The sequence below is a fragment of the Dipodomys merriami genome, unplaced genomic scaffold (assembly GCF_024711535.1).
Source record: "Dipodomys merriami isolate MVZ:Mamm:240054 unplaced genomic scaffold, mDipMer1.0.p SCAF_680, whole genome shotgun sequence".
Lineage (NCBI taxonomy): Eukaryota > Metazoa > Chordata > Mammalia > Rodentia > Heteromyidae > Dipodomys > Dipodomys merriami.
Window position 1 is genome coordinate 371,339 of NW_027206269.1, and position 25,277 is coordinate 396,615.

Below are 25,277 nucleotides of genomic sequence, written 5' to 3' on the forward strand. Positions count from 1 at the left end.
TCTGAGAAAAAAAAAAAAAAAAAAAGCTTAGGGGCTGGGAAGGTGGCTCAGTGGTAGAGCGGTTGCCTTGCATGCATGAGGCCCTGGGTTCGATTCCTCAGCACCACATAAGCAAAAAGAAAAAAGCCAGAAGTAGTGCCGTGGCTCACGTGGTAGAGTGCTAGCCTTGAGCTGAAGAGCTGAGGGACAGTGCCCAGGCCCTGAGTTCAAGCCCCAGAACTGGCAAAAAGAAAAAAAAGAAAGAAAGAAAAAAGAAAAAGAAACTTGTCAAGACAGGAAATTTTCTTCTGGAAACAGTTGAGGAAAAAGGAGTCAAGAGACAGGTAAGGAGGGGGACTGGGAGAAGCAGCCATGAAAAGGTATCCAAATACAGCCAAATGAGATCACGTGCAGCACAGCAAAAAACTCCAACTGGCTCTGCCTGGCACAGGACTGAAGCAGGGCTTCCTGCTCAGTCAGTGGCATGAGCTCCATACTTAACCACTCTATGCTCATGGGAAGCTTTGGGAAGCAACCGTTAGAAGGATAAACTAGTAACCCGCCAACCACTGCTCCTAACAGTCAGTCACGGTCAGGTCCCATCTCTGACCACATGGTGCCCATGAGACAGAGCTGGCCTGCTGGAGACTACTCAGAAGGAGACAGCCAGCTCTCTCTCCCAGGCTTCCTGCCCTGCTCTGGGGTGACACGCCAAGAAAGAAATCCCCTTGTGAACCTGCTTTAGCATATAGCAGCCACCATCCCAAAGGTACCCCAGTGACAAAAGTGTTGGAGTGAACTGCCCAGGTGACAGGCTAGCTGTGGTAATGGAGACATCCAGGAAAGGCAGAGCTTTGGGAATCTTGATGAAGCACATGGCACGCTGGGGCACCTCCGAGCCCTGTGCACTGCTTTTGGCTGCTGGGCTGAGCTCGGAACCAAAACCAACCGTCTAAGCCCTCAGCACCCTCCTCTCTCCCACCAGCAGCCCAGGAATACAGAGCCTCTGAACACCTGCCTGGGCCCCTCGGGACCACTGTCCTCCTGCATACAGTGCCCAGAACCCCCAGGGACCTGTCTAAGCGGCAAGAACTCAGGAGGAAGAAGGCGGACAAGAAGGACTGTGCGGGACTTACCTCATCATCTTTCCACTCGGAGAAGTCGATCTTGAAGGATGGCAGGGAGAAGTGCTGGCTCACGCCCCTCTTGTAGTGCACTGTCTCCGACTGCAGAGCAGAGCTCTTGGGGCTGTACCTGAGGGCAGCAGGGTGGCAAGATGAATGTGCAGGCCTCGCTCGCTCGCAGGCTGGGAGTCTGCCTGCCTCCCTCCCAGCCAGCAGAGCTGATGGAACAGAAGGACCCCAGCCCTCCGGTTGGGGGCAGATAGGACCTTCCTGGCCACGCTGCTTTGCTTCTCTGCTTGGCACACAGCTCTGCCCAGTGATGCCTGGTGACAATTTTCCTGAGCCCACCTGGCATGAGACCTCTGCTACTGTCCCAGCCAAGGGACACCTGCCCAATGGGCATTTGCTCTGCTTACTTTTTCTGAAAGAACATGGTACAGAAGACTCCTTCCTGCCCTGCACCCCATCTGCCTCCCAGGGCACAGGTATGGCTCCTGGGACCCACCACACTCTCGTGTCTGCTTGGGATGGGGTCTCCTCATCCACCTCCATAAGCTGCCAACCTGCACCCTCTTTCCAGCTCTGAAGCTGTCCCACCACCCTGAGGAGATGACAAGTTCCATGAGTCGCTCAGAGTGGCCTCCACTATCTTCCAGGTCCACCCTTCTGTCCATGTACAAGCAGGCCTGAGGCAGATTTCTTAAGAGAAAGACTGGGCTAGAAGCACACCATTTGCAGCCTTGATAAACTGTCGTTTCCCACTGAGGAATCCAACGACACTCTACGCAAGCCTCCCCCTCCCTGTGCCTGCCCCACACGCACAGTCCTGGGGCCTCCCTGTGACAGAGGACACTCATGGGGGCCTGGGCAGCCGGGGGAGGGGAGGTTGCTGCTGTGGTCAGTGTGGGAGCTCCACAAGAGGCAGGCTGAGGGCTGCCCGGAAGATGCCTGCAACAGCCCAGGCTCTTTTTCTAGCTGTGAGGGGCTGCATTCAGCTCTGGAGCCTGCTTCCTGGCTGGGAGGCAGGGAGGGGTCAGGGAAGGAGGAGAAGGACAGAGCAGCCTGGCTGGTGGGTCCATGTCCCCAGGCTCGGCCTGCAGCATGTAGAGCTTCCCTGCTTCTCTGCCTGGGGACTCGGTTCTGACACCAGAGGAGCCAGCAAACCAAGAGGGGAACAGGCCTTGGCGCCTTAGAAGGGAGCAGAGTGGCAGGTTCTGGGACACAGCCCAGGAGCAGACAACTGTGGTGGTCTCCCTCTGCTTTTCCAGCCCTTGTGGTGGCAATAGGACTGTTCTTTTTTTTGTTGTTTTTTTTGGGGGTCCGGTTGTGGGGCCTGGGCGCTGTCCCTCAGCTCTTCAGCTCAAGGCTAGCGCTCTACCACTTGAGCCACAGCGCCACTTCCGGCTTTTTTCTTTTTGCTTATGTGGTGCTGAGGAATCGAACCCAGGACCTCAGGCAGGCAAGGCAAGCGCTCTACCTCTGAGCCACCTTCCCAGCCCAACAGGACTGTTCTTGAGACACCTCATGTGACGTGGTGCAGCTGCAGGGGGGTGAGGGGGGCAGGGAGTGACGTTCTCCCTCACCAGGCCCACCTGACCTCAGCTCTCATACCATGGCAGCCCCACCAGAACCCAGGACTCCTCCATTGTGACAGCCGAGTTGAGGGAGCTCCAGGAGCAGCACTGTGCAGGGGGCCCACAGGTGTCACACTGGCTTCAGCAGTTCCCTAGGGGCTCATGGGTGTGAGGAAAGGAACTGTGATGGTCAGGCGAGTGAGCGAGACCCTCCTCCTCCCTGACTAGGGTTGGCATGGAGTCCTGCTTTGCATTTTGTCACTAAGTATCCCAGGGTCTGAGGCAAGGCAGAGCCTCACAGGACAAAGTGTAAGAAGGCTCCGGCTTACTCTCTTGTGCCGCCCAAAGAGGGAGGGAGCCTGCTGGTGGTCCAGAAGCCAGGTTCTGAGTCCCAGGGGGAAGGACAGGGCGTCTAGTGGCCTTGCCTGGTAGCATGGTTCCTAGGAAGCGCCACCTCTAGGTGAAGTACATGTCCTGGTGTGAGAGCTGTGTGAGGAGTGTGCCAACCACGAGGGCAAAGCCCGAACCATCCTCATGACACGGCAGTGCGCCGGGCCGCCCTCGGTCTCCACCACGTCCAGACCCAAACCTGCCTTCCCACAGGTCTTATCCAAGAAAGGAGAGGTGTGGGCCATCTCCGCCCACCCCCAAGGTCACACGGGCCACGGCTGGCCGTGCTGCTGGAGCAACCTTGTCATCTCATGGAGAAGCTGCAGCTGAAAACATCTGGGAGTAGCAGAACTTTTTTTTTTTTTTTTTTTTGGTTGGTTGTGGGGCTTGAACTTGACCTGGACGCTGGCCCTCAGCTCAAGGCTAGTGCTCTCCACTTGAGCCATAGCACCACTTCTGATTTCTGGTGGTTAACGGGAGATGAGTCTTAGGGATTTTCCTGGCCCAGCTGGTTTTGAACTGCGTTCCTCAGTGCTCAACCTCTTGCGTAGCTAGGATTACAGGCACTGAGTCACTGGCACCGAGCAGAATCTACATCTTTTTTTTTTTTGGTCAATGATGGGGCTTGAACTCTGGACCTGGGCGCTGTTCCTGTGTACTTCAGCTCAAAGCGAGCGCTCTACCACTTGAGCCACAGTGTGACTTCTGGTTTTCTAGTGATTTATTGAAGATAAGAGTCTCACAGACTTTCCTGCCTGGGCTGGCTTTGAACTGTGATCCTCAGATCTCAACATCCTGAGTAGCTAGGATTAAAGGCATGAGCCCCAGCACCCAGCGTAAATGCACTTTTTTTGGGGGGGGGGTCATGGGGCTTGAACTCGGAGCCTGGGTGCTGTGAGATTTTTCTGCTCAAACCTAGCACTCTACCACTTGAGCCACAGTACCACTTCCAGCTTTTTCTGCTTATGTAGTACTGAGGAATCTGTTTATGTAGTACCAGGGCTTCATGCATGCTAGGCAATCACTCTACTACTAAGCCACCTTCCCAGCCCAGACTATTACTTTAAGTAAAATCTCTAAAAGCTCAAATTTGGAACTATGACATGATAAAAAAAAAAATACACATTTGGTCTCTGCCCTAGGTTGCCTATATGTCTTGAGACTTAGCTTTAATGTAACTTCCAGGGCAACAAGAGCATCTCTGTGCAATGGACTGATGGGAGACTGGTCAGCAGAAAGACCTTTCAGCTTCATGTCTCCTCCAGAAGGGGGATTGTGTTAATGATCTATGTAACCTCCGTAAGAACTCAAAGGGCAGAGGTGGATCACCGTCCAGCACCAGCAAACCCTGTGTTCCATTAGCAGCACCACAAAGAAAGAAAGGAAGAAGCATGAGGTACTGAGAGCACATGGGGAGCAAGCACACAGCGATGCAGACGGGGCTCACACTGCGGTGCCGTTCAGAAACTCCTCCACTGCCTGGCAGTAGATAGTGATGGCCACGCGTGCATCCGCGTCGAAAGTGAACTCCAGGCTGTAGAGCACCCGGGGCTTCTCACCATCCTCGGTGGGGCTGTCAGCATCGTCTTTATACCTGGCCAAGGAGGGAAGAAGGCACAGGTCAGGGACGACAGCCTGTTGGGGCTGGCCCACCAATGCACCTCAGTCGTCTGCTCAGACAGGTCCACTCCGCTGGCAAGCTCAAAGGCCTGTTCCCTGCTTGTACAATAAGGCCCATCTCTGACGAACTGGTCCCCCACGTTAGGTTGGGGACTGCTCCCCTTGTCAGCTCGTGGAAAGAGGGGTAAGTCTTCCTGGTTTAGGACAGCCTACTGCCTCAGTCTCCTGTCTAGGGCAGCAGCAGCAGCAGGTGCTGACCCCTGCGCTGGACCATCCCTGTCAGAGGGGCTCCTGCATTCCGTGGGAACTGACCAGCTCCAGGGCCCCTGCACATTATTAGATCCTGAGGCACCACGCTGCTAGTGGTCTCCAGACACTGCCCAGTGTCCCTGAGGGATAACCAGCCATAGGAGAATCTGGTTTGAAGGATTAATTTCTGACCCTACACAGGAGGAGGGACTGGGCCCCCTCCACACTGCCCCCCCTTCCCAAACCTCCACGGGTGCCTCTGTGCCACCACAGGTCCTCTGGCACCCCCGCAGCAGGACGAGGGTTACCTCACAAGCCGGAGGGAGTCCTTGCGGATGTTCACCAGGCTCCTCAGTGTCTTCACCGGCTCGTGGGGGGCAGGGGTGACGTAGGGAAACTAGGAAGAAAAAATGCACAGCCATTTGGAAGGCTGGGGAACAGTGGTCCTAACTCTGCAGGGTTCCTGAGTTCCCCGAGTGAAGGGCTGTGCTGGACACTGGGCAGATGTCTTGTGTTAACTCTAGATTACACTAAAGAAACCACAGCCACGCAGCCAGTGCATGGCTAGGATCAACACCGCCCTGAGCGATGTGACCACAGCCCCCAATTCCAGGAAGGACCCTGAGCAACTCTACAATCTCCAGAGATCCCAGAGGGAAGCAGACAAGGCTGGCCTCATGGGCTATGTCCTGGAGGCAGTCAAGTCACACAGTCCACAGGATTTGGGAAGGTGGTTAGAACGAACACACGTGTAAATATGGAAGACATAGCTGTGTCCGTGTCCGTTTCCTGCCTGTGATATTATGTGTGCTGGTCATTCTGGGAGCCAGTCATATATTGTTTCATATCACTAGAGAAACTAAGGCACCAAGTGGCTCTGGGCCATTCTCCAAAACTGCAGATGGATCCTCAGTGCTTCCAAGTAAGGAAATAAAAATAGTGGGCACTGACAGGCATCCGTGGCTCACGCCTGTAATCTTAGCTACTCAGGAGGCTGAGCTCTGAGGATCAGGGTCAAAGCCAGCTCAGGCAGGAAAATCCATAAGCCTCGTATTTCCAAATAACCAGCAAAAAAAACCCAGAAGTGGAGCCATGGCTCAAGGGGTAGAGCATGAGCTTTAAGGAAAAAGGTTCAGAGACAATGCCCAGGCCCGGAGTTCAAGCCCCAGGACCAGCATGCACATGTGCAGTTGGGCATAGATGGATGCTGATGGCTCACATCTGTAATCTTAGCTACTCAGGATGCTGAGTTAGGGAACAGGATCAGGACAGCCTAGGCAAAAAAAAGTCTCCATCTCCATGGAAGAAGCTGGGCATGATGGTGCATACCTGTTGTCCCAGGTAGGACATGAAGCATAAAATAGAAGGGTAATAAAGCCTCGATGAAAAGTGAGATCCTATCTCTTAGTAACCAGTGTAAAAAAGAGCTGGAAGCATTGGTCCATACAGAGCATCTGCCTAGCAACAGCGTGGCACTGAGTTCAAACCTCAGTTCAAGGGAGGGGGCAGAGGGAAGAGAGGAGAAAGGAGACTTGCAGGTGGCCTTGTGTATCAGTCCTGAGGCTGAGGCCACAAATATTTCAAACACAACCTTTCTGACCTGTCCCTGCTGGCCCAGAACTTAGCCCCAGCTTTGGCCTGCAGGCGTTCAGCCCGCCAAGGCTTCAGGTCAACCAGCAGCTCCATGGCCAAACCAGCCTGGAAACCCCTGGTGGGAACGACATCGCCAGGCCCAAAGGATGCCCAGCTGCAGCAGCCTTGGGGAACCGTGATCCCTGTCTACTTAAGGCCTTCTGCCCGCCTACTCCATTTCAAAACCCAAACCTGGGGTTTTCTTCCTGGCCTCAGCACCTCTCCATCCAACCCCTTTCCCAGCCATCATGCCCAGCTCTGGCTGACCTCACCAGCCTGGCCCTCCAGACTTCACTTCTGCCTCGTAAGCCCCCTTCCTCTTGCACGCTAGTGTGCTTCCCCGTCCACCTTCCCCAGGAGCCCACAGCTGCTTCCTCCTCTCCTTGGCCAAACCTGCTTTGTGCTCAGACATTGCCACAATTCACCCCAATAACGCCTCTCATGCCTCTGGGGTTGGGCCGCCAGTCTCTGCCTGGGGCTTGCTGCAGGCCTTCTTGGCCACTCAGCCTCTCACCCTGTATACAGGGTCTGTGCCACCTCCTCCTCTACCCTCTGCCCGCCTGGCACTCACACTTGCTGGAAGCCTGGTATAGCTGTCTCGGTCACTCTGCCTTCCTGCTTTTCCTGGGGGGTTAGGGAGTTGAACTTGCTTGCCAAACAGACACTCTACCCTTGACGGGGTACCATCTACCCTGTCAGCTGTGTTTTGCATTATTTTTTAGATAGGATCTTGCTTTCTGCCAGGCATGACCTGAGCTGTGCTCTTCCTATTTTAGGCTCCCCATCCTACCTAGGATAACAGGCACACATGAGCAGACCAGCTGCTTCTGCTGAGTCAAGTCCAATAGACTTTTCTGCCTGAGCTGGTCTAAAACAATGATCCTCTCAGTCTCATCCTTCCACATACCTAGGATTACAGGTGTGAGCCACTGCACCCAGCTACTGGTTGAGAAGGGACCTTGCATGTATGCACAAGCTAGCCTTAAACCCCAATCCTATCTCAGCCTCCGACATAACTAGCATTGTAAGTCACTAGGACCTAGCTCTCTTTGCTTTTCAAAGAGATATCCAAGAATGAATACATTCAAAGTAGTGTTTGTATGTATAAAAATAGAACTTGTTTGAAATTATTCTTGGAAAGGGGAAGGGGAAAGCAAACAGAGGCGGCGAGACTGATTGGAATACACTGTAGAAAGGAAATGTCACAACAATCATCTCTCTTAGCCCCCCACCCCCACCCCAATAACGTACACTAATAAAAATTTTTAAGTCATCCACCAGTCTTGGATGCAGCCCAGATACAGCAGGGCCACCACGGTTGCTCTGTCCCTCTGTGACCCACTCTGGCCGTCTGGTCTCATAGAGACAGTGCCAGGACACACCCCATTCCAAGTCACGTGCCCAGTTCTGGCTCTGCTCGGCGGCATGCCTGCCAGAAGCTCTGCCCCATGTAAGGGATATGGTGACTGCTCATCCTCACAGATGACAATCCTTCCCCCTGCCCCGCCCAGACCTACCTGGACAGGGCGGCTGCCCAGGAAGTTCAAATCCATGTTCTCTCCAAACAGGTAACCTTCAGGGTGAGGGGTGTCAAATTTCTCACCTCCCATGAAAAAGTGTGAAGCAAAGTAATTGCCTGTTTAAAAAAAGAAGTCCAGTTGTAGACCAGGAGACACAGTTGTTGATTATGAGGCTTGACACAGGCCAGTAGGAATATCTGATGGCCAAGAAGCCCAGCCTCAAGAAAGGCTCCATTTTGAGGGCAGCTGCAGGGCCCAGACCCAAGGCTCCTGTCCCTTTGGCTCTGTGCTCCCATCACGCCAGCCTCGGCCCTTCCAGACACCCTGCCTGCTCCCTCTGCCCACTGCCAAGCTCCACACCCGGCCTGCGCCCTGCTTACAGACTCACCTTCCAGTTCTCAATATGGTCATTTCCAAAAGAGAGCTAATTGTGTCCCCGACAAAGATGTGTTCAAGTCCTACCACCATACCCTAGACGACAGGCAGGGTCCTAACCTCAATTCTAACCTACCATGAGGGCCAGAAGCCAGACAGAAAAATGCAGCAAGACAGAAAGACTAAGTTTAAAAGGTAACACAGGTGAGCAAAGGATGCTTCCCAACTCTCCTGGTGTTCACACACAGCCCCCTGCAGTGACACATCAGTGTACTTTGGCACTCAGCCTCAATGGTGACATCCCCCACATCTCCACACTGCTGTGGGGCACCAGCAGTGTGACCCTCTCTCTGGACCCCAGCTTCCAGTCTTAGTAGGTCTATGGCCCACCTCATGCCAGTCAGAACCATGGGGCAAAGGAGTGCTGTTTTAGGCTAGAGGCTTCAGGGCACTCCCTGCCTAAAGCCAGCCTGATCTGCCTCAAAGTGAGGTGTGTGGAGCGTGACTACTGGGGCCCGCCTGCGCTAAGCGCATACATGCAGGGGGGAGGGGGCGGTGACTCCACATACGCCCGTATGTGACCCCACCGGGCAGAAGTGTGTTGGGCAAGGATTCAGTGAGGGCAGACAGCCCCGGGTGGGGAAAGCTCAGGGAGCAGCAGGGGGGCACAGGATCCAGGCCTCCCCTGGACCAATGAGCTGGGCCATCCCAAGATCCCAGGTAGGAGCTGGGTCCTTGGGCCCACAGCCTCCTGTCCCAACCTTCTCCTGGGGAACCTTGCAGGCGTGACCACCATGGGGGTAAAAAAAAAAACCTGGGAGCAGAAAGCTTCCAACATGGCTCCAGAAAGCCCTGCCTCTGGCAAAATCCCACGCAGAATAGACTGCCAACAAGGAGCCAGGACGCGTATGGAGACAGGAAGTGACTTTCAGAGCTCTGGGAAAAGCAGCTGCCACACTGAAGACTTGGGAACTGCCCCTGGAGGCAAGGTGGTGAGGATCAGAGGGTCCTGCCAGCAGCCCACCTGACCTGCGGGCACGTGGACAGGCCTCGAGTTGCTCAGGGCCAGCCTCAGTCTGAAGGCTGGCTCCCAAGATCCCGAGCGGAACAACCTGCCAAGCCGCTCCCACTGCGGCCCCGCTGAGACCAGACAGAAAACACTGGAGGGCTGGGAAGGTGGCTCAGTGGTAGAGCGCTTGCCTTGCATGCCTGAGGCCCTGGGTTCGATTCCTCAGCACCACATAAGCAAAAAGAAAAAAGCCGGAAGTGTTGCTGTGGCTCAAGGGGTAAAGCGCTAACCTTGAGCTGAAGAGCTGAGGGACAGCGCCCAGGCCCAGAGTTCAGGCCCCACAACCGGCGCCCCCCCCCCAAAAAAAGAACACACTGGAATGTTGCTTAACTTTGAATAATCTGTTGCCCTGAAAGATAATGAATGATGTGCGCTTAACACACCTTCATGGGCTCCTGATTCACCACCCTCGGGACAGCCACCACTGCCTCCTGTCTCCCAGGCTCCACATGCCCACCTCCTCCCAGCACCTTCCCATCCAGTGATAAGCCCCCCACCCCACCCCACCCACACATACTGCAACCTGCACAACAGCCTGCCAACCCCACACATGCCTCAGGACCTTTGTACTTGCTTCCCTTTGCTTATGTGGTCTGTTCCACAAACTTTGCCTGAGTCCTCTCACATTTTGTCCCCTCCAGGCAAGGCCTTTTGGGAGCACTTCTCCTCCCTCTCTTCCCGCCTCTCCCTCTCCCTTCTCTCTTTCCCTGCTCCTCCCCACACCCCTCCCCCTTGGGCTGGCTCCTTCGCTACCATGCTGGGGCAGACATCAAAGGCTCCAAGGCCCTGACACTCAGGTACCACATTTAAGTGACTGAATGAAGGGTTAGTGCTTCTTTTCTATTTTGTAGATATTCTACTATCACCATATAGGTGTTAAAGTTACTTTTACAAGAGATGTTTGTTACAGAAGCAGGTCTAAAAGCCCCAAACTGGAAGCCTAATCTAGAAGTGAAATGGAGAGGACCACGTGGGGCAGGAGGAGGGACCAGGCTGTTCCTTTTCCTCAGGAAAAAAAGAAAAAAAAGATAAGGCAAAATGAAGTCTTCACAAGTGTGTTATATTACTATACTTTTCTTTTTTCTTTTTTTTTTTTTTTTTGTCGGTCATGGGGCTCGAACTCTGGGCTTGGGCGTTGTCCCTCAGCTCTTCAGCTCAAGGCTAGCGTTCTACTGCTTAAGTCACAGCACCACTTCTGGTTTTCCGGTGGTTAACTGGAGATAAGAGTCTCATGGACTTTCCTGCCAGGGCTGGCTTTGAACTGTGATCCTCAGATCTCAGCCTCCTGAGTAGCTAGACTACAGGCGTGAGCCCCTGGTCTATGTTATTTTTAAGTGCTGTTGGTTTTGAGGTTGGGTCTCACTGGCTTCAAACCCCTGCTCTGTCTCAATATTCCAACAGCCAGGATTATAGGTATACACTGTCACACTTGGTTTAAAGACAAACTTTTTTGGGGGGCGGGGAGGGGAGTGATTACTGGGGTTTGAATTCAAGGCCTTCCACTTGTTAAGCAAGTACCCTACCACTTGAACCACACCCCCAGCCTTAAAGAAGAATATTTACGCAAGAAACAGGGACTCACAGGTAGCTCAGGAGTAGAGTGCTGGCCTACTACATGCAAAGCAAGCACTAATAGCAGCACTGAAATAAAAAAAGAGAAGGAAGAAGTCAGGGGAACTGATAGCAGGTGTGTGTGTGTGCTTATAGGTGTGAATGCACACAAACGTGTTCTAAATATGCAGACAGTCCTGTGTCTGTGTGGTGTGTATGTATGGGTATACAGCACCTCTGTGTGGTGTGGTGTGGTGTGTGTGTGTGTGTGGCTGGGGTGTGTGGTTGGTGTGTGTGTGTGTGTGTGTGTGTGGTTGGTGTGTGTGTGTGTGTGTGTGGTTGGTGTGTGTGTGTGTGTGTGTGTGTGTGTGTGTGTGTGTGTGTGTGTGTGTGTGTGTGTGTGTGTGTGTGTGTGTGTGTGTGTGTGTGTGTGTGGTCTGTACATGCATGTACACACCTTGCTACCAAGAAGAGGAAGTAGCATTGCCAGGAGAGAGGGAGGGAGAGGAAAAAAGGCCAGTGTGAGGAGGGATGACAGCAAGCAGCCACATCCACGGCTCTTCTACCACACTGCAGGCCACAGCCCCACTCAGTCCCCTCAGTGACCCCCAGAGAGGAACTGAGCTATGAGGTCAGTGGAGCTGGGACTCAACACCAACTTGGTGATTTCATCCCCATACCCGGCCCCTCCCCTCCCACAACTCAGGGGACAGTGTCAGTGATCTCACTACCAATAACAATGGGCAGCTGTTCACACAGTCACACGGAAAGGCCTTCCCCATCAGAACTGCTGAAAATCCTTCTGCAGCCACACTCAGAGGCCTGGGTTGGCCTAGAACTCCCAGCCACATGGCACCAACATACTAGGACCTAGCCCTGGGGTCAGTCAGTCCTCAAATGTCATGGCTAGAACAAACCCCTTCATTGCCCCTAGTTCACTGTCTACAACCAAAGGTGACAAGCTCAGGTGGCTCCCGTCCTTGCTGCTTACAGATGGACTGGATGACGTGAATAACGAGACGAACAGCTGCGAAGAAACCAGAAATCCCTTATTCAAATACATCAGGGCACAGAACACATGTAGAGAGAGATAAGAAAAACCAGAGCTGCAAGGCCCTAGGTCATTGGTCACAGGAATGGCCAGCAGAAAGGAAGGTGCTGTCCTTCTGCATAGGCCAGACTGAACTCCATGTCCACAGCATGTACCTGGGCTCCATGATCACTGTCTCTGTAGCATCAGAATAGCAATGCTCTACAGTTTGCAGGCGTGGTTATAACTGCCAAAGCAGTGAGGTACTGGACAGAGCTCATCCACAGATCACAAGGTGGCATGCCAACTACTCGGGAAGCTGCGGCAGGAAAATCACTTGACCCAAGGAAGCTCCCAATCTGGACAACACAGACAAATGTCAACTCAAAAAACAAAGGCAAAACAACCATCAATACTGGAAGGATCCACAGTGAATCTGTCAGGAAATCTTGGATGAGAGCAGGAAAGGGGGGAAGTGTGAAACAGGTCTTCAACATTTTCCCAATTACACTGTCTGATTTAGCAACACCTTAATTTTTTAAACATCTAGATGTTAAGAGAACAGTTTGGAACCCACTGAGTCAAAACTATTTAGTCTGGATCCTTGAGAAGCATTTGTGCCCGCGCGTATCAAGCCCCCGGACAGCCCAATAGCCAACAGGCTGGGCTTGGATCTCATCCGAAGACAACACCTCCACTCTGGAGGCCACACATGGACCCTCTGCAGACATTCCTAATTCTCCTAAGAGTAAGGGCAGAACACACACCAGTGTGATGGATGTTCTAGTCCCCGTAAAGCAACCTGCCCAAGCAACATGGGCTCCGAGTGCCTGACTGGGCTACCGCACATTTCAGAGGTCCCAGGGAACTCAGGCCCCTCCTTCTTGGGCACCCCACCCTGCAAACCAGAGGTGCCACTCAGCACTGCCCACCCTGCCTTGCACCTGCCTCCCCATCCACTTACTGGAGCCTGAGTACTTTCCTCTTTCTCTGAGGCCCAACAAGCTGCTCCTGTCTTGGGACTCCCCAGGGGAGGCCACCTGCCCACTCACTGCCAAATCCTTCCACACCAACACTGAGTCACGGCATGGTTCTGCTCCTCCTCACCTCCTGGTTGGTTTATATTGTCCTTCCCTCTGCCCAAAGCCAGATACCACATACAACAGATCACCACCCTGCCTCCCTATGACTACCACACTGACCAGCAGGGAGAGTTCAACACACATCCACCAGGCTAGAAAGGTGAGTGATACTGAGACAGACACTACTGGACAGCAAAGGAAGCTGACACAGTGGGGGCTGCCCAGCCAGTGAGAAGTGGTAGACTCCCTTGCTGAGACCCCAGTGTCCCCGCAAGAATAGCCACAGAACAAACAGAGATGTGTACTCCCAAGAACAGAGTGGCCCCTGGTTAAGGGTGCACTCTTGATAGGTGACCTCAGTCAGGGGCTTGCTGTAGAGAAAGAGAGACTGGGGAAGACCTGCACAGTGGCCAGGGCTGGAAGAGACCCTGATTCCACAGGCTGAGAATTCTCACCCCGTAGTAACAGGATGTGATCAGCTTCACACAGGGCTGATAAATGCTGCTAAACCTAGCTCAGCAGTCTGAGCTATGGGATCAAAACACCCAGAGCCTGGATGTTTGGCTCTCGGGAAGGCCTCTCCATGCTCAGGACACCTGCCAGGTGTGAGGCCATTGTCTCCACTGCCTGCAGTCAGCAAAAGGGGTCCAACCGGCTCATCACCAGCTCACTGAGGCTGTGTTCACATAAGCAGTAGTCTGCTGGCCACCAGATCCCCAGGCTGCCACACTCCAGCTCCAGCTGCTGCTCTGGACCTGCTACCTAGCCCAGTGGGTCACCAGGGACAGGAAGAGGAGCGGGCAGCACTCAGGAAGTCAACTGTTGATCGCTTATCTACAGGCTAGAGTCAAGAGGAGCTGCCCTTGCCAGATAAGGGATGCCTGGAGGATGCGAGAGCTGCAGGAGCCTGTGGCAGGTCGAGAGGCGCCTTGTGACTGACGTTCCCAGCCTCCTTGATGGGACCCATGGAAGAGGGAGGGACACTGTAGGGCCAGGAGCTGAGGACAATGACTAAGCTCCACAAGCTGCAGCCACCTATTTGGGAAGGAAGCTGTCCACCTCAGCTTATATACCTTATTCTAAAAGCAAGCTTCCCCGTCATCAGGTTGGATCCCTGCTGGGGGACAGAAGGGGCTGGGCACTGAGGACCAGGCAGCTGCCAGGACATGTGGCAGGCAAATGGAACAAGACTATAGTTACTTACTGTGTAGGGCAAGGAGGATGTGGGTGACTGAAGACCATCCTCCCCTTGACAAAAACCACCATCAACCTGAAGCTGGACACCAGACCAAAGCCCAGGCAGGCATGGATGGGCAGAGTTACAGTTGGTTTGGAGGTTGTACAGGCAAGAGCCATCATCACCTATGGTCCTCCAGGAAGTTCAGGACATTTTCCAGAAAGCTTCCGGACTCCTTGGAAAACAAAAGCTGAACTGGGTCAGAGCCAGGCTCCACCCTGCTGGCCTCCTGTTGACAGGCAGAATCAGACTTAGAAACAGATCTGGAAGAGGTTGGGGGAAGCAGAGGCTACCCAGGCTTCAATTAGGGAACTACAGGCCATGGCAAATGACCAGTTAAGCTACACAGTCCATTGCTGGCACAGTTTGGACCAATCCTGGGCCTCAGAACTCCACAACCAGCTAACCACAGCCAAACCAGCTATCCTCATGGCATGAGAAACTCCAGCCCTCCAGAATAAAAATTGGTCTTCAACCTTCCAGGCATATTCATGGCAAGGAGAATGATTCACTTCCTGGGATTCTCACAGGATTCTTACGTGTCAGTCTCCTCAGTAGCTAGGATTACAGGCGTGAGCCACCAGCACCTGGTTCTCCTTTACTCTTGAAGATGGGCTACGCTGCCATCTCCCAGCGCAGCCCCTGATAAAAGGCACATTCAAGCAGGGCACTGGTGGCTCCTGCCTGTCGTCCTAGCTATTCAGGAGGGTAAGAGCTGAGGATCCTGGTCTGGTAGGTGCCTGGCAAGCTGGCTCTGCCATGGAGCAAGACTACCTCACAGGCCCAGCAGCAGTGCTTCAATTCCCCAAGATAGGTGAGGGTGTTAGTCCATCTTAGACAAGACTTGGAGGCTCAGAGAGAGGCAGTCATTTGTTTATAGAGCTAGCCCCGGTGGTTCATGGCAGCACAGCCAGTTTTTCCAGCTGCCTGCTTCCACAGCCTCCCTGGGGACCCAGGGTCAGCAAGGCCAAGGAATGGGCCCTGTTGACTCCTCAAAAACGATGTGCACAGCTTCCCCCCAGGTCTTGTTTTGGCTAACTCAGGCAAGAGGATTTTTCTTTAGCAATGGTAGAAATTCACTTCCTGGAGCAGGGCCCTTTGGTTTTTTAAGTCTTACTATATAGCTGATGTTGGCCTCAAATTGTTGATTTTTGTTCACTTGGGGTTTGACTGAAGGCCTTGAGCTTGCTAGGAAGGCACTGAATCGTGTCTATGCTTTCCTTGTGGCTGGAATACAAGTCAGGTACCACCCCACCCCATCTGTTTCTTGGAGATGGGGTCTCACTGCACTGACCAGGCTGGGAGGCTCAAGCCATTCGCCTGTCTCAGCATTCTGAGGAGCAAGGACAACTGGCAGTGCACAGCACACTGACTTTATGCTTACATTTGTTTCTTTTTTCCTGTGCTCAAGTTGGAACCTGGAGCTTCGTCCTTGCTAGGCAAGCACTTTGCCACCAACTACAACCCAAGCCCTGAAGGCAGGGTTCTTACCTTCTGCCTCTCAAGAGAGGAGACTCTCCGATCACTGAGCTGCAGAGTAGCCCTATTGCAGGCAGAGGGACACTCAGAATGGGACGCTGCAAGGGACACGTCCTGGGATTCAGTCTCTTCCACAAGTTTGGAGAAAGATAATTCTTTGGGTAAAATGAAAACTGTCCAGAACATGGCCATCAATACGTGGAGTATTGCTCTGCCATAAAAACAAGAGCCGGGCGCTGGTGGCTCACACCTGTCATCCTAGCTACTCAGGAGGCTGAGATCTGAGGATCTCAGTTCAAAGCCAGCCCGGTCAGGAAAGTGAGTGAGACTCTCATCTCCAATAAACCACCAGACAACCGGAAGTGGCGCTGTGGCTCAAGCAGTAGAGCGCTCGCCTTGAGCTGAAGAGCTGAGGGACAGCGCCCAGGCCCAGAGTTCAAGCCCCACGACCAAAAAAAACAAAAACAAAAACTGTTGACAGGTGTAGTGGATGGCAAACACCCTTAATCCCAGCACTAGAGGAGGGAGGAGGATCTCCAGCCAAAATCAGCCCTGATCACATAGTAAAGCCCTGTCTTTAAAAGGAAAAAAAAGGTCGAATAGTACAATGTTACTGGAGAAAATTGAAAAACATCGATGCAGTGACTTCCTGAAAGGGTTAAATTTAACAATAATGTGTGACTTGTCATGCCACTGGTATGTGTATAGTTAAAACTGGAAACCTGCGTCTATGAAAAAAAAAAATCATATGCAAATGTTCAGTCCAGTGATGAAGGACAGACATAGGTTACAACACAAATGGGTGACAGAAGCCGGGCGCTGGTGGCTCACGCCTGTAATCCTAGCTACTCAGGAGGCTGAGATCTGAGGATCGCGGTTCAAAGCCAGCCCGGGCAGGAGAGACCGTGAGACTCCTATCTCCAATAAACCACCAGAAAACCGGAAGTGGCGCTGTAGCTCAAGTGGTAGAGCGCTCGCCTTGAGCTGAAGAGCTGAGGGACAGTGCCCAGGCCCAGAGTTCAAGCCCCACGACCGACAAAAAAAAAAAAACAAAAAACAACAAATGGGTGACAGAAGCGTTCTAAGAGCCAGGTGCCAGGGGTTCACACCTATAATCCTAGCCACTCAGGAGGCTGAGACCTGAGGATCACAATCCGAAGCCAGCCTGACAAGAAAGTCCATGACTCGTATCGTTATCTACCAAAAATCTGTTAAGTAGAGGTGTAGCTTAATGAGAGTGCTAGCCTTGAGCACAAAAGCTCAGGGACAGTGCCTAGGCCTTGTGTTCGAGCCTCAGGACAATTAAAACAAACAAGACAACAACAAGCAGCAATGTGAGTAAAAGAAGGTAGCTGTGAACTAAGAAGCCAACACGACTGTAGGGCTCCGTAGGTTGGAACTGTCCAGGAAAGGCAGATTGAGATGAAAGCAGATCCGCCATGGGCTGGTGATGGGAGGTGGAGGTGAAGATGGAACAAAGAGGCACAAAGTTGTTTCAGGGACAGAAATGTCTAAATTAACTGTGGTGGGTGAATCTTAAAAAGTGGAGCCAGGTCTCCACATGGCATCCCGGTGACGGGGTGGCGGTGGCCAGGTCTGAGCGGTCTGGAGCCTGGCTCAGTGGTCATCACATAGTGGGTCAGTGGATGCCTGCTTCAAGCCTGAGTTTGAGCAGCTTGTCCAGGAAGAGACTGGATGGGTAGCTGGTACAGGAGCTAATGAAGTGTCTGTGGAACTGAGTTGGTCACTGCCATGCAAAACACCATGTGCACCTTGGACTTCGAGGGGCCAGGCCGCTCAGACAGTGCCCTCTGCTCCTACACAGAGGATGATGAGCAGGCTGCCCACACTACTGGCGTCCAAAACATCAAGATGGAATCTATGGTCGTTGTGGCCTTGTGCAGTACATGTGGCCTCCCAGCTGCTATGGTGTGTCATCCTGCAGGAGCACTTACAGGGGGACCAAATTAGCAGCACCCACAAGGTGCCTACTGAATACCAATACCAGCAGAGGCCACAACAGCTGGTGAGCTCCTTCATCAAGCAGGGCCTTGGGACCAGGTGCTGATGGCTCAGCCTGTAATCCTAGCTACTCAGAAGACTGAGATTTGAAGACTGTGGTTCAAAGCCAGCCCAGGCAGGAAAGTGTGAGACTCTTATCTTCAATAAACCATCCAAAAGCCAGAAGTGAGGCTATGGCTCAAATGGTAGAGGGTTACTCTTGAGCATAAAACCCCAGGGACAGCATCTAGGCCCTAAGTTCAAGCTCTAGGATCAGCACAAAAATAAATAATAGAGAAAAGCCTTGGGAAAGCCTGAGGCTTCCCAGAGACAACCTATTGCTATTACTATTTATTAAAACTAGTGTCAAAGTCTCCTTTTGTGTGATCTGGAGCATGCCTTACACAACCTTTTATGGGGCCAGGCACTGGTATTCACAAACCTATAATCCTAGCTACTCAGGAGGCTGATATCTGAAGATCTTGGTTGGAAGGCAGTCTGGGCAGCAAAGTCTATGAGATTCTTATCTCCAGTTAACTACCAAAAAGCCACACGTGGCTCAAGTGGTAGAGTGTTATCCTTGAGCAAAAAAGCTAAGGGACAGTGCCTAAGCCCTGAGTTTAAGCTCCATTACCAGGCACAAACCAAACCAAACCAAACAAAAAAGATTTAGGACACTGGTTGCATTATAGAGGTAAGAAATCATGGATTAGTCACTTAGAGAAGATTTTCCTTTAAGCTGTTAAGAGCATTTTTTTCAATTACTTTAGCCTGTCATGGAATTTCTTCTAAAACATGCTGCTGAACTTTTCTAGGGGAAAGTTTTCAGCTTTCAGCTGTCACGTATCATATAGGTACACATGTAATCTGATATGCCAGAAATTCCATTTTCTCATGCATTTTGCAAGTTCCATACAATCATCCCTGATACTTGCAGAATATTGATTGGTTCAAGGATCCCGTGGGTACCAAAATTCATGCATGCTCTAGTTCCATATATAAAATGGTGTTGTACTTGCATGATGCCTCCACCAACCCTTCCTTGTACTTCAGATCCCTTCCAATTACTTGCAATGAGTAGCATGTAAATACCATGTGAACATGTTGTTCAGTGCTAATTAGAGAGTAATCTCAAGAATAGGCTGGGGGGGAGAGGACACAACAAAAGGGTTTAAGAAAGTATTTGTTGTTGTTGTGCTTGCTTCTGAACTCAGCCTTTACTAGATAGATGACTTACCACATCCCCTTTATTTAGATAAAATTTTGAACTTCTCCCCGCAACCCACCCAGGGATGGCCTCCTATCTATGCCTCCCACGTTCTATCCTCAGATCAGGTATCAAAGGCCCAGCTTGTAAGAGCCCAAAAATCTAAGCTGTGAGACCCCGAAAGGATTGGGGGGTTGGAATGCCTTCTCCCAATACACTCTCGAATGCTCAGAGTTTTCCTGGAAAGGTCAACCAGTCCTGGCTTAACAGGAACTCAGATTTCACCTTAAACCGTGTAGGAGCCTAAGGATAGTCTATGCAAATTGAAGGCTCTACTGTTTAGCTCTCCTTCCCAAAATAAGACAGTCACCTACCACTTGTATACAAGATATTGTCACATGTTGAAGTTTATACCTTACTTCCTTACACAAGACCAATAAAAATTTGGTTAATGGAACCTTGGGACATGTTGCTGGCAGAAGGCTACAGGTCCCCTGGTACCCTAAATCTCTGCTGCACAGTCCAGTCTGTTATTGTGTTGCTCCATTGCAGTGGATTAAGGAGCACACAGCGGGATGTGACATCTGGCTCCAACATGGGGCATGAGGGCTCGTAGTGAACATGGGGCCTCACGGTGAAGAACAGAGAACCAAGGAATTTGGGAGGTCAGCTGTGGAATGCTGAAGAGTTTGTGATCCAGGAATGCGAGCCAGGACATGCGTCAGGACTGCCAGGGTATTCAATGGGGTTAGCTCAAAGCAAAGGGGCCAGGTATCTTGAGCCGGTGAGCATGTTGCTGGCCGAGTCAGAAATACAAGAAAAAGGATATGGAGGAATTGGCCCTGTATATAGAAAGTATGGTCATCTGCCACCGCCGCAGGAAATGCTGCAAGGGCAGCAGTGGAGGGGGATTGTTTGATCTTTTTATGTGGCTCAAAGCCTGGGGAAGAAAATCCATTTAAAAGTTTGGTCTTTGTGCAATGTAATCCTAATGATGTTGCAGCCTCCCCAAGATCCTCAGCCAACAAAACATGGGCCTGTGTGGGAAGCTCCCACACAACAGGGAAATGTGGCTGGAAGTTTTGAGTCTTGTGACGGAGGCCAAAAGGATGTGGCTAAAAGCTCTGAGTCTTGTGACAAAGAGCACAGAGACATGGCTGAAAGCTCTGAATCTTGTGGCGAAGAGCAAAAGGATGTGACTAAAAGTTTTAATTCTTGTGACAAAAGGCAGAAGAATGTGGCAAAAGGCTCTCGATCTGGCAACAAGGAGCAAAAGGTATATGAAGCCCAGAAAGATTTACCTGTACTCAGACCCCTCAGGGCCCTCCAGTGCGGTCATCTGCCTGGCCCATAGTGAGTCAAGCGGCTTCCCTTATTTCTCAGGGAATCTGGCAGGCTCAACAAGGGGAACTGTAAGCTTACACTGATATGCCTTGGGCGGCACCCGTAAAATTACAGCCACTTAACCGAGAGTAGGGCAAAAAAATCTCCTAGAAAGACACTTCCATGCTGAGTATGAAGCACTGTCTTATAAGACCCTTTGGAGCGGGTAATGGTAGCTCACACCTGTAATCCAAGCGACTCAGGAGGCTGAGATCTGGCACTGTGGCTCAAGTGGTAGAGCACTAGTCGAGCTGAAGAGCTAAGGGGCAGTGCCCACCCTCACGGCCACCCTCCCAGAAAAAGACGACCCTTCAGAGTTGAATGAAACAGGGTACTTCCCTTTTTACTATGGGCATTCTCCCATGACTGGAAAAACCAGGCCAAAACCTGCCCAGAACCCAGTCAATATCTATAATTTAAAATGTGGTGGAATGAGGAAGCTCGCAATCAGGCTCTGAAAAATCAACATGCACAGTCTCCCATAGAAATTGAGGTGGACTGGCTTACCAGACAAGGGGTATGGCGGGACATACAGCTAGATGATGATGATCAAACAATTAACCACATGTGTGCTTCTTGTTTGAGAGCTTAGGAAAAAAATAGCGCAGTCAGGTCAGATAGCTACTCTTTGTGTGAAAATTAAGCAGGGAGGCACTGAGCCTTATGTGGATTTTATAGCCTGGCTGGAGCACAGTCTTCATAAGAGTGTGCCACAAGCTGAGTTAAGAAACTCACTTCTCCAAATGCTCGCTTTTGATAATGCCAATTCAGAATGCCAAAAAGCCTTATGCTCATTAAGGCCACCAGTGGCAGCAATGCAAATTATACTAAGGCCTGTAATGACTTTGTTACCTCTGCTTATAATGCTAACCTGCTGCTGCCATCAGCTATAACAAGGCTTAAAGTAAGATATTTTGGATGTGGAAAGTTAGGGCATATAAAAAGGGAATGTCGGCTGGGAAGGTAGCTCAGTGGTAGAGTGCTTGCCTCACATGCATGAGGCACTAGGTTCGATTCCTCAGCACCACATAAGCAGAAAAAGCCAGAAGTGGCGCTGTGGCTCAAGTGGTAGAGTGCTAGCCTTGAGCTGAAGAGCTGAGGGACAGTGCCCAGGCCCAGAGTTAAGGCCCCACGACTGGACCCAAAAAAAAATTATGTCGTAAAAACAAAGACTTTTCTGACAAAGATCCCAGGCCACCTGGGAGATGCCCCAGATGTGGTAAAGGAAGGCACTGGGCAAATCAATACCATTCTAAACATAATAAATGTGGCAAGCCTCTTTCCCCTTTGGGAAACCAGTGAGCGGGCAGCCCTTCGGGGCCCTAGAAACAAATACTGGAGGTCCAGCAGATGCCAGTCATGGAGTTTCCATCGTAGCAACTTTTCGGACTTGGTTGCCACCACTGCAGGCAGCACAGCAGTACAACTTAAAACTGCAGCTCCTTTGATTTTAACTTCTGATCAGGGTGTTGTTAAAATATCCACAGAGGTGTAAGGGCCTATACCTAAATCTACAGTAGAATTAATTATACGAAGAAGTAGTTGGACTTTTTTAAAGGGCCTAAAAGTTCATGTAAGAGTTGATTGATGAGATTCTAATGGACATATTCAGATTATGGCCTCGGCACTGTCTCCACTGCACATCAAAGCAGGACACAGAACTGCCCAGATTCTGCTGCTCCCATATAAGGAGCACATACACACACACCCCTGCACCTCCCCCCCCCCAAGAAACATTAACAGGAAGGAGGCTTTGGCAGCACCAACAAACAAATTTGGTACAATACTATCATTGGGCCTGGTCACCATGAGTGCAATCTCATCATAAATCATAAAAAGTTCAGAGGACTGATAGATACGGGAGCAGATGTAACCATTATTGCTCAAAAACACTGGCCTGCTGCTTGGAAAAAGAAGAAAAGAACATTCAGGTGTCAGGAGTAGGAAGTATACAAGAGTATGGCAGAGCACCTCCATACTGACCTGAACAGGGCCTGATGGTCAGGTGGGACACATACAACCTTTAATCTTTAATGCAGATGTCAACCTCTGGGGGAGGAATCTCATGGCACAATGGGATTCTCAATTTTTTTCTCTTCCCCACTGGGTTTTTCCTGATGGCCACTGATCGGCATCCATAGCCCTTGCTTCTTAAATGGCTTACCACCACCCCCATATGGGCTGATCAATGGCTGTTGGCCAAAGAAAAAGTGGACACTTACACCATTTGTCTCAGGAGCAGCTCAAAGCTGGACATATAGAGCCCTCAGTCAGTCCTTGGAATACTCTACTTTTTTTTTTTTTTTGGGTCCAGTCGTGGGGCCTGAACTCTGGCCTGGGCGCTGTCCCTCAGCTCTTCAACTCAAGGCTGGCGCTCTACCACTTGAGCTACAGTGCCACTTCCGGCTTTTTTCTTTTTGCTTATGTGGTGCTGAGGAATCAAATCCAGGGCCTCAGGCATGCAAGGTAAACGCTCTACCACTGAGCCACCTTCCCAGCCCCACGGCTTTTTTCTTTTTTGGTTATGTAGTACTGAGGAATCAAACCCAGGGCCTCAGGCATGCAAGGCAAGCGCTCTACCACTGAGCCACCTTCCCATCCCCCTACTCCAGTATTTAGTAAAAAAAAAAAAAAAAAAAAAGCCAGGCACCAGTGGCTCACGCCTGTAATCCTAGCTACTTAGGAGACTGAGATCTGGGGATCACAGTTCAAAGCCAGCCCGGGCAGGAAAAGTCCATGAGACTCTTATCTCCAATAAACCACTCAGAAAACCGGAAGTGGCAGTGGCGCTGTGGCTCAAATGGTCGAGCACTCACCTTGAGCTGAAGAGCTGAGGGACAGCGCCCAGGCCAAGAGTTCAAGCCCCACGACCAACAAAAAAAAAAAAAAAAAAAAAAAAATCAGGAAAACTTCGATGCTTCAGATCCTAAAAAGATAAAGGCTGTTTATTCAGCCCATTGGCACTTTACAGCCAGGGATGCCTTCTCCTACAATGATTCCTAAAGATTGGAAACACAGATTTAAAAGACTGTTTTTTCTCCATTTTTTTTTTAGCAGAACAGGGTAAAGAAATATTTGCCTTTACTATCTTAAGCATAAATAAGAAAGAACCTGCAAAGCATTACCAATGGAAAGTCCTACCCCAGGGAATGCTTACTAGCCCTACTATGTGTATTATGTAGGGGTTGTTCTACAAACTGTGCGGGAATCTTTCCCAGATGCATATATCATCCATTATATGATAACATATGGTTGGCTTCACCTGATGAGATCATGTTAGACAAACTTTTCACAATGTTGCAGGAAAGGCTTTTGGGCTTCAGGACTGAGGAACAGGGCAGAGGAATAAATCCAAAAAGCCTCCCCTTACTCTTGAGAATCAGAATAACTGGTAATGTAATTACCCCATAGAAGAGTCAATCAGAACAGATGGGTTGAGGACCCTTAATGATTTTCACAAGCTGCTGGGTGATATTAGCTGGTTACGGCCCACCCTGGGAATTCCAACTTACAAACTGCAGCACCTCTTTTAATATTTTGCAGGGAGAGAATGACTTAAATAGCCCCCGAACATTAAGCCCACAAGCTTGAGAAGAGCTACGATGACTAAAACAACATATTCAAAGTATCTGGTTAAAAAGAGTAGATCTGGAATCTCCAGTACAATTGTTGATTTTTCCTACCTTACATTCCCCATTAGGATTATTAGTTCAAGAAGGATGGGCAGAATGGATTTTTCTCCTTAACAACTCAGATAAAAAGTTAGAGACTTATTTGGATAAAATAGGTCAAGTGATCTTGCCAGGGAGACGAAAGCTTAAAACTATACTAGGTAAAGATCCAGACTGAATTATTATTCCTATGTTATATAAGGAGTTTGAAAATAGTTACCAGGAAAATCTATCACAGCAAATAGCTCTTTCCAATTATCTAGGACATATGGGATGCCATTATCCAAAAAAGCAAAATCTTTCATTTCTAAAAACTACTCAGTGGATTTTGCCAAAAATTGTTAAAAGTTATCCTATTTCAAAGGCGCCTATTTTACTGATGGTAGTAAAAAGAGAAAGGCAGCTTATTTTGGTCCAAAAATAAAAATAATTAACTCCCCTTCTCAAGTCTGCACAGCAAAATGAGCTACTTGCCGTCATTCAAGGATGAGCCTGCTTCTTTTAATCTTGTCACAGATTCACAATATGTGGCCAAGTTTCTTCCTTTAATAGAGACTGTGACACTGTTCTTAAGGGAGACTCCAATTATTTTTCTTTACTGAGTTACGAAAGGAGGTGTGTGGGGGGGGAACCTCCCCCTTTTTGTGATGCGTATCAGGACCCAGCCATTTATCCCAGGGAAACGATTCTGTAGATCAGTTGATTACTCCTTTACTCAAAGTACATATTGGCATAAGTTAACACATGCCAATGCTCCTGGCTTTCCAGACAAAATTTCATTTGACTCACACTCAGGCTCAATCCATTATCGCAGCCTGCCCTACCTGTGCCCCAATTACCCCATCCTCTTTTTCTCCTGGAACCAACCCTAGAGGTTTAAAGCCTAATGATATCTGTCAAATGGATGGTACTCATTATCCATCTTTTGGTCGATTAAACTTTATACATGTCACAATTGACAACTTTTCTGGTTTTATTTGGGCTACACCTTTATCCAGAGAAAATTCTAATCATGTAATCACCCATCTTCTTTCCTGCTTCGCTGCTAGGGTTGTTCCTTCTACTATAAAAACAGACAATGGCCGGGCGCTGGTGGCTCACACC

General features: G+C 50.5%; 1 protein-coding gene across 2 annotated transcripts in view; it reads right to left on the bottom strand.

Moving 5' to 3' along the window:
* Nucleotides 1–25,277, bottom strand: part of LOC138816080 (E3 ubiquitin-protein ligase MGRN1-like) — a 51,629-nt gene that overhangs the window by 22,009 nt on the left and 4,343 nt on the right. For both annotated transcript variants that reach the window (XM_070005637.1, XM_070005636.1), the window contains exons 2-5: nt 8,086–8,204; nt 5,245–5,333; nt 4,515–4,661; nt 1,116–1,233 (exon numbers count right to left, since the gene is read on the bottom strand). In XM_070005637.1, coding sequence (XP_069861738.1) covers nt 1,116–1,233; nt 4,515–4,661; nt 5,245–5,333; nt 8,086–8,204 — 473 coding nt within the window. The remainder of the gene's footprint in view (nt 1–1,115; nt 1,234–4,514; nt 4,662–5,244; nt 5,334–8,085; nt 8,205–25,277) is intronic.